This window comes from Haemorhous mexicanus, chromosome 1 (assembly GCF_027477595.1).
Source record: "Haemorhous mexicanus isolate bHaeMex1 chromosome 1, bHaeMex1.pri, whole genome shotgun sequence".
NCBI lineage: Eukaryota > Metazoa > Chordata > Aves > Passeriformes > Fringillidae > Haemorhous > Haemorhous mexicanus.
This window is the reverse complement of record NC_082341.1, coordinates 13,658,703-13,671,188: the sequence shown is the minus strand read 5'-3', so window position 1 is coordinate 13,671,188 and position 12,486 is coordinate 13,658,703. Positions and strand designations below refer to the sequence as shown.

General features: G+C 38.5%; 1 protein-coding gene across 12 annotated transcripts in view; it reads right to left on the bottom strand.

The window, feature by feature from the left end:
• The window catches only part of PARD3 (par-3 family cell polarity regulator), a 447,781-nt gene that overhangs the window by 396,445 nt on the left and 38,850 nt on the right, over nucleotides 1-12,486 (bottom strand). For all 12 annotated transcript variants that reach the window (XM_059840275.1, XM_059840315.1, XM_059840296.1 and 9 more), the window contains exon 2: nucleotides 2,590-2,691. In XM_059840275.1, coding sequence (XP_059696258.1) covers nucleotides 2,590-2,691 — 102 coding nt within the window. The remainder of the gene's footprint in view (nucleotides 1-2,589; nucleotides 2,692-12,486) is intronic.

The following is a 12,486-nucleotide window of genomic DNA, read 5'->3' as shown; positions in this document are numbered from 1 at the left end:
CACTGAGCATCACAAATTATTCCAGAAAGCAACTGAAAGGGCTAACCCTTACTTATCCATTCTGTTTTAGTAAGTGACAAGAGAATTACAAAATATAGGGACAGAAGAAGCTAAATAAAGTCACCCTAGCATGCCGCATTTTAATGGGAAGGACGCCATCAAAGATACTTCTCTCATTCCATTCAGAACAGCTGCTCTAAGGGTCTTTGTATTTGTTATAGGACAAAACATTTTCTCCATGGAGACAGTGGACTAGGAGTAAATATATTCTTCACATCACTGAAGTGTTTTATTTTACTATGGCAGTTGACTGTACAGAGCAATAAATCCATCAAGAGGACAAGTGGCCCTTAGCTGCTCTGCATTCTGAATTGTAATGATATGACACTGCACAATTAAACCATAAAAGCATCACCAAAGACAAAAATCACATTTATCACTGATCCTTATGTCTAAAGAACCACGGTAAGAGCAAACTAATTTTCAAAAATACAGATGTCAGATAGTAACACAACAAACTTCTCTTCAAGAATGTAAGGAAGTTCCTTGTGAAAATGAACACTAAAACATTAAGCGTTCAGTTTTCCAATATCCTAGACATTTCTGTCCCAATTTTAAAAAAGAGAGATATAGGCAAATGTTTGATTTCAAGCACAGCTAATCCTACAGACTTCAGTAATCATTTAATTACATGTTTAGACACCATCTGTTGAAATGCCTTTTAACAAGGTATGCCTAAGTGTACAGATAAGATACAAAATATCCCTTACTGGAGATATATTCCAAACCTCACATTAATGAGAAGTATATTAAGGTATAGCAACACAAAATCAGTTGATACATTTGCTATGGAAGCAAAGTAACAACACAAAACTAAAGGGAGCCAGGAAGGTCAGCTGTAAAACACACTACAGGAAACTAAAAACCAATGACTAATGACCAAAAAACTTGAAAAGACCCAAACGTGAAGGTCAAGTGAGAATGACTAATTCAAGGAAATAAACCAGGACAGCACAGTGCATGTTTATATTGCACCTTCCTAATCAATGCTGCAAGGTCCTTTAAAAAAAGGAAATTTAACTCATAGGTGCCATCAGTAGAGTTGAGCTTGGCAAATGCAGAGATAAATATTACTAATTGCTAAGTATCTTGTCCATCTATACACAAAAACAATATTGTAATAATGACTTTGCTTGCTTCAATTGCAGTCAGAGTTTTTCAGCTATTAGTCATGCACATAAAAACACCCACAGAGTTTCACTGTGAGGAATTACCCCACTTGAAGGTAGCAAGGCAAGGTAACAACCAAAGAATAAGGTCTTGAAGTCACCAGAATTCAAGCTTCTGAGGGGAAGAGCACATGAGGAGCTAAGAAGTGCATAATTCAAATAAGTCTGTGTGCATGTATATATATATAAATATTTATATTTAGTGACAACTTGCACCAGCCTCCCTGAGGCCTGTAAGCAAAAGCTAAACAAATCACACAGCTGAGCACTTCAATATGAGATAACCAACTAGAGGTTTTAATTAGCTTTTCATGAAATCTTATCTGGGCACTATTTTTATGGAAGAAATTCCTGAAAACTCAGCACTGTTACTCTATACATCTTGAGTAATCCCAACATTTCAGACAGTGAGGAGTCTTCACGTCCCAAGACTCCTCACATATTTTTTCTTTATAAAGTCCTGGTTGAAATAACCATGTCAATTAAGTTTTGTCACAAGAAATAACTACAGGCAAAGTATCTATTTCTGAAAAATTAGCCAAAGAGTCATCATTTGGCCAGTATTCAAGGAGCCTTGACAGTGCCTGTTCCAACAGAGGCAATTAAGGATACTGTCTGTGAAGGAGTGTGGTCCAGAAACATGTTTCCAGACTGAAGTCTGTATCAGGCTCAGATGCTTTCAAGAGCTTCAGCTTTCTAGAGAAAAGTAGCATATTTACATGACTTTGCAGTTTGCCACAGTGTTTCTTACCCACATTTTCATTTTTTCAAACAAGTAATTCAAAGATACTTGTATCTATAACTTCAACAAATAGCCAATAAGCAAAAGGCCTCTTAGTCGACTGTGATCTAAATCACTACTTAAAAAAGAATAAAAACACTCAAGGCTCAGCAGTGTATAATTATTGCCTCAAGTTCTGTGTAACTAGCAATTCCTCCCAAAACGATTTTTTTGGGGGGAAAAAACCCACAACACGCAATAGCTTAAAACCAGCAGGATCTTTTTGCACATATTCAACTAGTAACACAAAGCTGCAACATCAACTTACAGATGCTTTATTTTTGCACATTAATTTTCCACTTTTGAGGAATTTTCCACTGTTTGAGGTATTTTCATCCTTGCAGCCTCCTTTTCCTATTTGAACTGCTGAAGAACCAGAAAGGATGGAAAAACCATGATTTCAATTAAAATAAAAACCCTGACAGTAAACAATTTCTCACATCTGTCAGGCAAACTACATGAAAAATGTCTAAAATCTCTGTGTTGGCTCCCACTTTGGGACACATGCAGGAAACACACACCACTGATGTGCTGATGTGCAGTTTGTGCCATGCTGCTTTCACAGCCATGTGTACTTACACGGTCTTTGTCATCAGCTACATCACAAAGAATGTCATCAAGATCCAAGATCCCACCATCCCCGTGCTCCAATCGATGGACTTGTATCCAGTAGTTTGGATCCTGCATAAAAGAAGAAGAAAATAGTATCAGATTATCACATGCCAACAGGAAAATGTTATTCCACCACAGAGTCAGCATCACAGTCCTAGAAATTCTTGGCATCAAACATCTATTTAGGTCATATTTCTGTAAATAAATGTAAATTGAGACGTAAAGTCCAAGTTCTTTTTCTAAATTGTCTCAGACTAGATATGTAGTCTTCCCTCTACTATCAGATCTGCATGAGTCACAATCCCATCATTGACACATAAGACTCTGACATATTCCAAATATTACTGCACATTACATTCCCAATATTCCTTCCATAAAAGGAAGAAAAATACATTGTCCACAAAATAAAGCACGCCAGACAGTAGTCAACAGGCACAAAAGGTTACATGCAGCTGTAAAAGATGTGAGGGTTTTACAGAACAGCTATAAAAGGCATAAATCAACATTTAAACACCATCAAAATGCTTTCTACCTGTCTTTTGCTAGAGGTGGTAAATGGAATATCTAAAACATATACTAAGAGCACTTTCCACATTTAAAATAAAAAATAATATATACACACAGATACATATACACACAGATACATATGCATACAAATGTGTGCATGTAGCTTTGTGTTTATACAGGTGTCTAGCAGTAACTGGCAGGACTGGCTCTACAGTCTTTATTACTACTTTTGATAGCAAAGGAAGCCATGGGGAGCAAGGCTGTGTCCACAAAGTGTCTCCAGCATATGACCCAAGTGCTGGTTAGTAGTTGACATGCATTCTTAAAGGATTTGTTTCATAATGGGGAAAAGTTGCCCTGTAAACACCTGGCCTGATCATGCTACATAATCCTGCTTCTCAAATACACCCCCCAATGCCCCAGGCTGTTGTTCGGTGTCTCACTGTAAAAGAGCTCCCTTGCTTTTCACTGAGAAGTCATGACTGCACAACCTTTCTGCTGGGAGGACCATCAAGATTGCATCAACTTGCAAAGTTCCTGACTTCCTAAAAATAGCAATTAGCATGAGCCTTTTTAGGTATGGTGTTTAGAAGTGACAAAACGAACAAACAAAAATAATAAAAACATCACACCAAAGCCAAACGAGAACTAAACAAAAACCCACCCACACTAAAAATAGAAGTCATAAATAAATAAATAACCTTCACCATAAAAGGCTTGAAAATATTTTGATTTCTCAAAGATGGAACAGGACAAGAAACAGGACTATCAGAATTCCTTTAAATCCATATATGTATTTAAATCCTGACAGAACATGCTGCACAAAAGAACATAAGCAGATATTCATCTTGGCTTTAATATCCTAGAACTCCACGAATTTGCATATGATATATAGGCATAGGTCAAATAATTTGGAGATATCTGGTACTATGAAACTTACTTCATTGTTTGTATAAGTACATCCTCCTTAAATACTGCTGTAAGTCATCATCATTAGATGAGCAGATTTCAGAACTTCATTTTACAGTCATTAGGCTAGTCATTCCAAAAATTAAATTACAGACTTTTTTCTCTGATTTCTCTAAGTATTAAATATCATTACCTTCCATTTCTTCTAAGCAAGCACTTATTATACAATTAACTGGACTTCTAGCATGTGGGTTTTCTCTAAACAGATTTACTGTTGTAGCATATTACAGGGGATAACTTAGCGTACATTTTTTTAAAGTAATGATCTGGGAATAATTTAAAATGGTATTACATTATTCACACTGTCATGCATATAAAGGGCCTATATAGCTAGGTAATACACAAACCTGCTCTGTAAAAAAGGTACATAATGCAAACACTAGGATAAACCTGTAAGTTTGAATACTCCACTAACACAGACAGGGCTGGACAAAGTCACCTGTGTACACCAGAAATCTTTCAACATTTCTTAACAAACATGTTTGAAGGGAAGTCTTTGCTCTCAGATTAAAAGGAAAAAAAGACCTTTCCTCATCCTAAAGGCCATTTAAAAAATCTCCTCTGCCTCTTATATCTACACCAAAGATTGAAACATGTCTGCAAAGACCAGACAGGCTGTGAAGCACCTTGCACTCCTGAAGGACTCGACTCATGTTTTCTCTGCTGAGATTCTCCTTCTCAAAGCTAAACTGGAATTGAACCATAAACCAGCCTTCAGTGCAAAATCACAGATGGAAAACTGAGTTTGGGCTTTAAGAGAGCCTTATCCCTCATACATCACCCAATTCACCATTTTTGTTTGCAACAATTAATCTTCTTACTGAAGAATGGAAACATTACAAACAGGTAACTGCAATACAGGCTCAGTGACCTAACTACATCCATCAAAACAAACAGCACCCAAGCTGAAACTACAACTTCAATATCCATGTATCCTTGTTTTTTTGCTTCCTACCACAACTGTTTCCTACCTCCAAGGCAAATGTAAAAAAACATTCACAACTACAGAATCAATAGCAGAAACACCCATTTCTAAATAACTATTGTGCTATTTCAGCATGCACAATCTACTTAAAAATAGCTTTGATACATAAGCTGCTTCTACTAATTACTTCCTTTAAAAGTTTCTCAATATTGCATAAGAAGTTTTAGATAGACTTCATTTTTACTGCATCACCTATTAGTACTGCCATAGCCTGAACTGCTCTGGTGGCTTTTCCTGTCAGACAAGATCCTGACACAAAATAATATGTGAGCAAGACCAGACAAGAAATATATAAAACTAGTTTGGCAAGAACATACTCTGGCGGGATTTGGTAAGTAAATATGAAATAACAATTCAACTTTTCATTAAAGCCCTCTCCAAACATTAGAACAGTCTTCTCTTGAGGCCCTTTTACTCTATTAAAGGTTTTGCATAAATCAAGGATTTGGTGGGGGAGGATTGGGAGGGAAGAGAGGTCTAAGAGGGAAGGGAATACTCACATTGTACAGAGATTAGTTACACTATACTGGGGGGGGGGGGGGGGGGGGGGGGGAGAAACTAAAAAAAAGAAAACAACATTCAAACTAGTGATTTTACCAAGTTATGAAAATCCATAGCCATTTATGGTTCCAAGTTTTAGCAATTATTTCTATATATTATTCAACCAAACAACATGAAAAAACCACACTGCATAAATGTTCACATTTAAATTCGTGTTCTGTGATCTGTCAAAAATGAACACAATGTTGTACTAGAGTCAGCTCCTATGCACTGTCTGCTAAATACGAAAGAAACTGAACCAGACTTGACACAAATTGGAATTCAAGTACTCCTACATGGATGTTACAAGTGCATCTGTATTCATGGCTTGGTCAAGCTGCATTTCTCAATCTCAGCCAGTAAACAGATATTCACAGTTCCCTATGCAATAGCAGTACTACAGTCCTCAAACATTCTTTGAAGCAGTCAAATACACTGCTTTGGTTCAGACCAGTTCCTAAAGTGGAAATTGGCTATTTACAGCATTTACTGGAGTTGACATAACTACATCTGTGGGGCTAAGTAGTCCAGTCACTCTTTCAGGACACCTGAACACCTTTGGGATCCCCCTCTCTGGGTGGCAGTGAGGGGCTCTCAAGGGAGATGTCAAAAACGAGGGACTGCCACCAATACTTACCCACAGCAATCTGCTCAGGCCACCTGCAACAGGGTGCTTACACAAGTTAAAAGGAAAATGTCTTCTAGTTGTTAAACCAAAAAAAAAAAAAAAAAAAAAAAACCAAAAAGCTAAGTAAATCAAGTTTATAAAAGTCAAGTTTCTGTAAAAAAAGAAAAAAAGGAAAAAAACTATGAAACAAAATTTTTTACATCTCCCACAAGTTTTTCAAGAAACCTGCTTCAGAGTTACCATTTAGTCAGACATGATGCTGTTGTTTCAAAATCTGAATTTGTATAGCACAATCAGATTTTCATATTCTGTCAATAAAATAAAGCTACATTTTTATTCTTTCACTGCTATGATTGTGTAAAAGGGTACTGCACTCTCCAAATCTGCAATGCATTTAGACAGAAAAGCAAGTGGTGATAGAGAACTCATTAGCTTCACTGCTCCACCAATGTGTAAGTTAGCAAAGTACAATTATTTTGAAAAAGCTGCATAGATGCCTTTGTCACTAGTTCATGTAGAAGAACCAGCAAGTTCAGTTCATTGAATGAATACAAGGATAGAAGTAACACTAAACCTGATTTATAATATCTTCATTTAAATATTGCATCACTCAGCTCAAGTCGAAGCAAGTCAGATCTCCTGTTTCCTGTCTACACCCATTTAACTCTTCAACTTGATGATAATTATAAAGGTACTCATAATTTAAGCTCATGAGCACCACATTTTCTAATCCTCAGCAATGGAAGTTAAATATTTGCTAAGTGAACACCAGCACTGAGACTGCAAGCAAGAGCACATTACAAAGGCAGCAAGAATGCAGCCATTCACATTCTGTTTATTACATAAAATGACTTCTAAAAAGCACAAAGGAAAAACTGAGAAAACCATTAGTTTAAGTAGTATCATTCAGCGTTCTGTAGCTAACAATTTCATGTTCCCACATAATGGAAACAAGGACCATATGTGGAAAACAATATCTAGAAATCAGAATGGAAACAGCAATGTGTTCTTATTAATGGCATATGAAGATTTCTTATTCCTTTACATCTAAGTAGGTGTCTTGGTTATCAAAATGTACCCTTTCCAAAAATATATTGAAATATTTAACATTAAAAGTAACAGTAAATAAGATTATTCTTTGAAACACTTTGTCCCTATCTTACAAGAAGACAGCACCACAAACCTCTGATAAGTAGTAATCTAACAGAAAGCAGAAAATCAGGCTCCTAAAAGCCTGATGAACAATGCTTAGTGTTTACTAATTGAGCCCACTACTGCGATTTGATCTCACCTGTCACCAGCAGGATGTCCTGAAGCATCAGAAAAACAACATTAATCTGCCTGGCTACAATTACATACTTGGAACTGGCATGGCAGAGGAGTGTGTGTGTGTCATTTCTTGTGTGCTGTTTGAAGCCCATGCAGAGAACACTACTGAGGGAGGACACCAAGCTCTCCCCAAAAGGTCTTTGTACTTCTTACCTTTGCCCACACTTCCCAACTGCGCTTCCCTTCAGCTGGGTGCAGATCAGTTCCCACTAGAAATTTTTGCACATCTGGAAGTCAAGAAAGACAGGTATTTTTCCCCCCGACTCCTATATTTTCTGATCTGCTCTTGCCCAAATAAGAAGTGTATTTTTTACCACACAACACTCTTGGGAAATAGATTGGCTTTGCCAAGCTGAGCTCCCAGAGGCTCTCCATTGCCTATCAAGACCAACTGAAATTATTTAAATTTAGATATAATTTATAGCTTCTTGCTTTAACACAGATCCTTATATGATTTTTTAAAAACCACTATCAGCTGGACAGTTGTGCATAGGTATTTCAGTGTAACTCTCAAACGAAAACACTCTCCACCAGGACAAAGGACAGAGAAGAAGCATATCCAAGTGTGCAAATATAACTTCTCAATTATAAATCAGGAGATAAAGGGAAAGTAAGTATGTATTATTCATTTCTGCTTAAAACCATCTGGAATTCAAGATTATAAGCCCATGTGTGTGGCTATCTTCACTGGACTGAGTTTTTGAGAACAGATAAAGCCTTTGCAGCAAGAATACACACAGATAAAAACCAACTAAATCACCAGGCTGGGGTGTGTACTGGACTTGTCTGTTCAGCAGCATATGGCACTTGGGCGTGTTAACACTGTCTGAAAGGAAACTATGGTTAATAAAAAACTAATATATCTGAAAATTTGCCAGTGAATTCATTCATTTCCCTGTCTAGCCCTGTGCTGCAGGCAGGAACCATCCAAACAAGGAGTCAGGTGCCAAAAGACAGCCATGAAGACTTGCAAAGTCAGCTGGCTTCCAGTTACCTTCCACAGCCTGAGAAGCCAGCAAGAACAAGTCCCTGGGTTTAAATTGCATCTCCATCCCATCATCCGTCTCCTTGAATTTCAGGCCCAAAGATCTGCTGCATTACACACACAAGCAGCAGTGGGAGAATCAGCTCCAAAGTCCACTGTGCCTCTAAAGTAAGTTGCTGCTGCAGCATGGACAGTGGCAATACTGGTACAACACAAGTGCATTCACCGTCTTGGCAAGGGCACAAGCCACAAAAACATTTAACATATATGAAAGCAGCCCAGTAAGGCTCAGAAAGCAACTGACACCTGTAGCAACTCTTAAGTTACCAGGTGATGAGTTGAAGGGACAGTTATCTTTTCCATTTCTGACCTCACTCCACCTGCAGTCACTCCCCTCACACGAATTTTAGAGCACATTCACATACACTTGCCCAGTATCCCATGAAATCAAGAAAAAAAGGGCCACAGACTACCACAGAAAATAGCTGAATACTGTACACCAGAAAAAAAGCCTTATTCCTTTCATCTCTTTGATCCTTAACCTGTAAAACTGCTCTTTGTTCTGAAGATGCACCACTCTAAAGCTGATTTCTTGCCATTCTGTTTTACTGAGAAAGAGGAATACACATTCAGGAAGGTTACCCTTCACGCTCTAACGAGAGAGTTTGGTCTAAAATTTGACTTTTTCCAAACCTCTGCACACTTGGTTATACACAATGTCTTCAAACAAGGGATGCACACTGATTTGATATGAACCAGTTTTGAAAAAGAGAGAAACATAGAAGCCTGATCACTGAAGCATCTTGTTCCACTTTTGCACTCATCAATGCTTTCCCAGCCTTGCTAAAGGGGCTTTAGCTCACCAGAAATCATCCAAGACAGAATCTGAACATATGGCAAATATCATTCTTCCTGACACACTGAAATGTTAGACAGGGTGTTTACGAAGCAAAAAAAAAGTAATATTTGGCTTTGTATGCATCCCGTAAGTCCAGTTTCAACAACGATTTACTTAAAAATTAATCACATTACACTATCAATGCCATCCCTCAGTACAGAAGTCTGACAGCCAAAAAAATGAGCCAAATAGTCTTCCACTTCAGCAATTAAATGTCCCCTAAAACCCATTAAATTGAACTAACATGGCCAGTAAACTGCTGGAACACTGCTACATATTGAGTTGTGCTGCATTCCTACTGGAGTACAAAAAAAGCATCAAGAAACTACTTAATCTTGCTTCAAGTGCCAAAAGGTTGTTATTAAAAATGGTAAATTTGGCTGTTAGCCACTCCACAGTTTACATAAACTTTCAAATATATATATTAAATCCTTGTTTTTCTGAAATGAAGTGGTAACTTCCTCATCTGTAAGGAAAATAGTCCAAGGTCTACTGTAGCAGTAAACTTCCTGTCTTCCTACCCTACAAGGATATGCAAGTTCTTTCTATTAATACATTACCTTCATGCATCATGAAAGGCTGGGATTTTTATTTAATTCATCCACTTTACCTAGAAGCAATCTATACCAACACATGAGAAATCATATCACTAATTGCTTTAAATCAACTTTCCTATGTACTGCATAATTTCATTACCTATTAAACAGAACAGAATCTCTTGATGCCAAGGAGTAATTCAGATTGGAAGGGACCTGAGGACATCCCAGAATAGGACAGGGACCCTGCTGAGCAGAGGGGGATGATCCCTTCCTTTGCCACCAGATATGCCCTGCTGACACTGCCTGCTGCCAGTGTGCAGGGCTGGCTCCTGCCCACTCACTGTCACTCTCCCCAGCTCAGCCTGTGGCACTGCATGGGACTCCTTCTCTGTCAATGCAGGACTAGGCACAGAATCCCAGAATTGCTTAGGTTGGAAAAAACCTCTGAGATCATCAGGTTCAACTGTTAACCCACTACTGCCAAGCTGACCACAAAACCACATCCCTCAGTGATACATCTACACGTCTTCTAAGTACCTCCAGGGATGCTGACTCAATCACTCCTCTGGGCAGCCTCTTTTCATGCTTGATAACCTCTTCTGTGAAGAAACCTTTCCTAAGATCCAATTCAAAGCTCCCCTGGTGCAATTTGAGGACATTTCTTTTCATCCCATCACTTGTTACCTGGGAGAAAAGAGAGGCCCCCACTTTGCCACAACCTTCTTTAGGTAGCTGTAGAGAGCAATAAGGCTTCTGCTGAACCTCCTTTTCTGCAGGCTAAACAACCCTCAGCTGCTCCCCCTAGGACTTGTGCTCCAGACCCTTCACCAGCTCTGTTCCCTTTCTCTGGACATGCTCCAGCCCTCAGGGTCTCTCCTGCAGTGAGGGGCCCAAAGCAGAACAAAGGCAAGGTGTGGCCTCACCAGTGCCCTGTACAGGGGGACAATCACTGCCCTGGTCCTGCTAGCCACTGTATCACTATTGCTGACACAGGCCACGATGTCACTGGCCTTCTTGGCCACCTGGGCACACAGTGGCTCATGGTCAGCCCAGCTGCTGATCAACACCCCCAAGTCCTGGGCTTCTGGCTACATTTCACATGTCTCCTGGAAGTCTGTTCCAAAAATATTGCACTGAAACATTGTTCACTGTCAAAACTAATGACACGATGACATTTCTTCACAGCACATAGCCCTGTAACCACTAGGAGGTGCCACCACCAAAGGGCAGGTTCAGGTCAGCACCTGGACTCTGATACTAGCACCAAGTCAGGCACCTGCAAAAAAGGGAAATTTACTTTGTGCTGCTGCTAGAATGCACGTGGCAACCAAATTTGATATCCATTAAATGAAGAATAAAGCTTTACATTTGGCTATGAAAGAATAACACACTTTTCACCACGATTACTGATAGTTTACACTATGAGCAACTATGTTCTGTTTGCTAAGGGGGAAAAGTTAAATATGACACTGCATCTCTAAACTCCATTATGAAATGCTGTGAGCACCAAATAACAGTGTCCTGCCCAAACTGCAAAAAAGAGCTTTTACATGGGATTTATTTCAATCCCATGTAAAAAAGACATCTATTGAAGCACTGCCACAAACTCCAACTGTGGCAAATCCACAAGTAAGGAAAGATAAGTGTGCATTTTCAGCCTCTTTTGCCATAACACAGAGCTTACTTCATAATCTGCATCTAAATACAACAAATAATACAACAAAACTGTTTCTTGATTACAATTTTTAATTATTAGTATTAACTCCAGATGACAGATACGAATTACAGTAATCAATTCCATAGCTCAGGAACATGCAGTGAAATGTACTGTCTATAACGGCGCACAGTCTTGTATGTAGGGTTTTAGAATTTGGGCAACAATGCTGAAGAAATGCAGAACATCCTAGGATTGCAGCTCAACAATTGAACCATACGTGAGTCTGATGAAAGAAGTGCTTTCTGTTTCTTCCAAGAGTTTATTTACCTCCACCCATCATTGCAGCATTACTTGGATTTAAGCAGTTTATTGTTTTTTCCAGTCACCACAATAGCTCTTCAAATGCACTACTAGATTTAGACCAGAATGATGGGTCTTACCGGAATAACCAACCACACTTATATGTCTGTACATACAGACCTGCATATTGTACACCAACATGAGACAGATGTTGATTAAACAAAACTAAACTAAACACAAAACAAAAACAAACAAAAAAAAAATGAGTCTGGTAAAATGTCTCAAGAGAAAATTTAAGAGTGTAGAGTTGTCTACCCAAGTGACATCTAGCTTAATCGGAAGATCCTAATTTATTTTAGAAAAGTACTTGAAATAAGATTTTCATTTGGGGGCCGTTAATCTCAAATACCATGAAAGATAGAAACAGGCACTTCTGATAAGTATCCCCAAATGGACACAGTCAATTAATCATGTAGTATCTGAACTCTAAACAATGATTAATACACAGAGAACTACAAAATCATTCT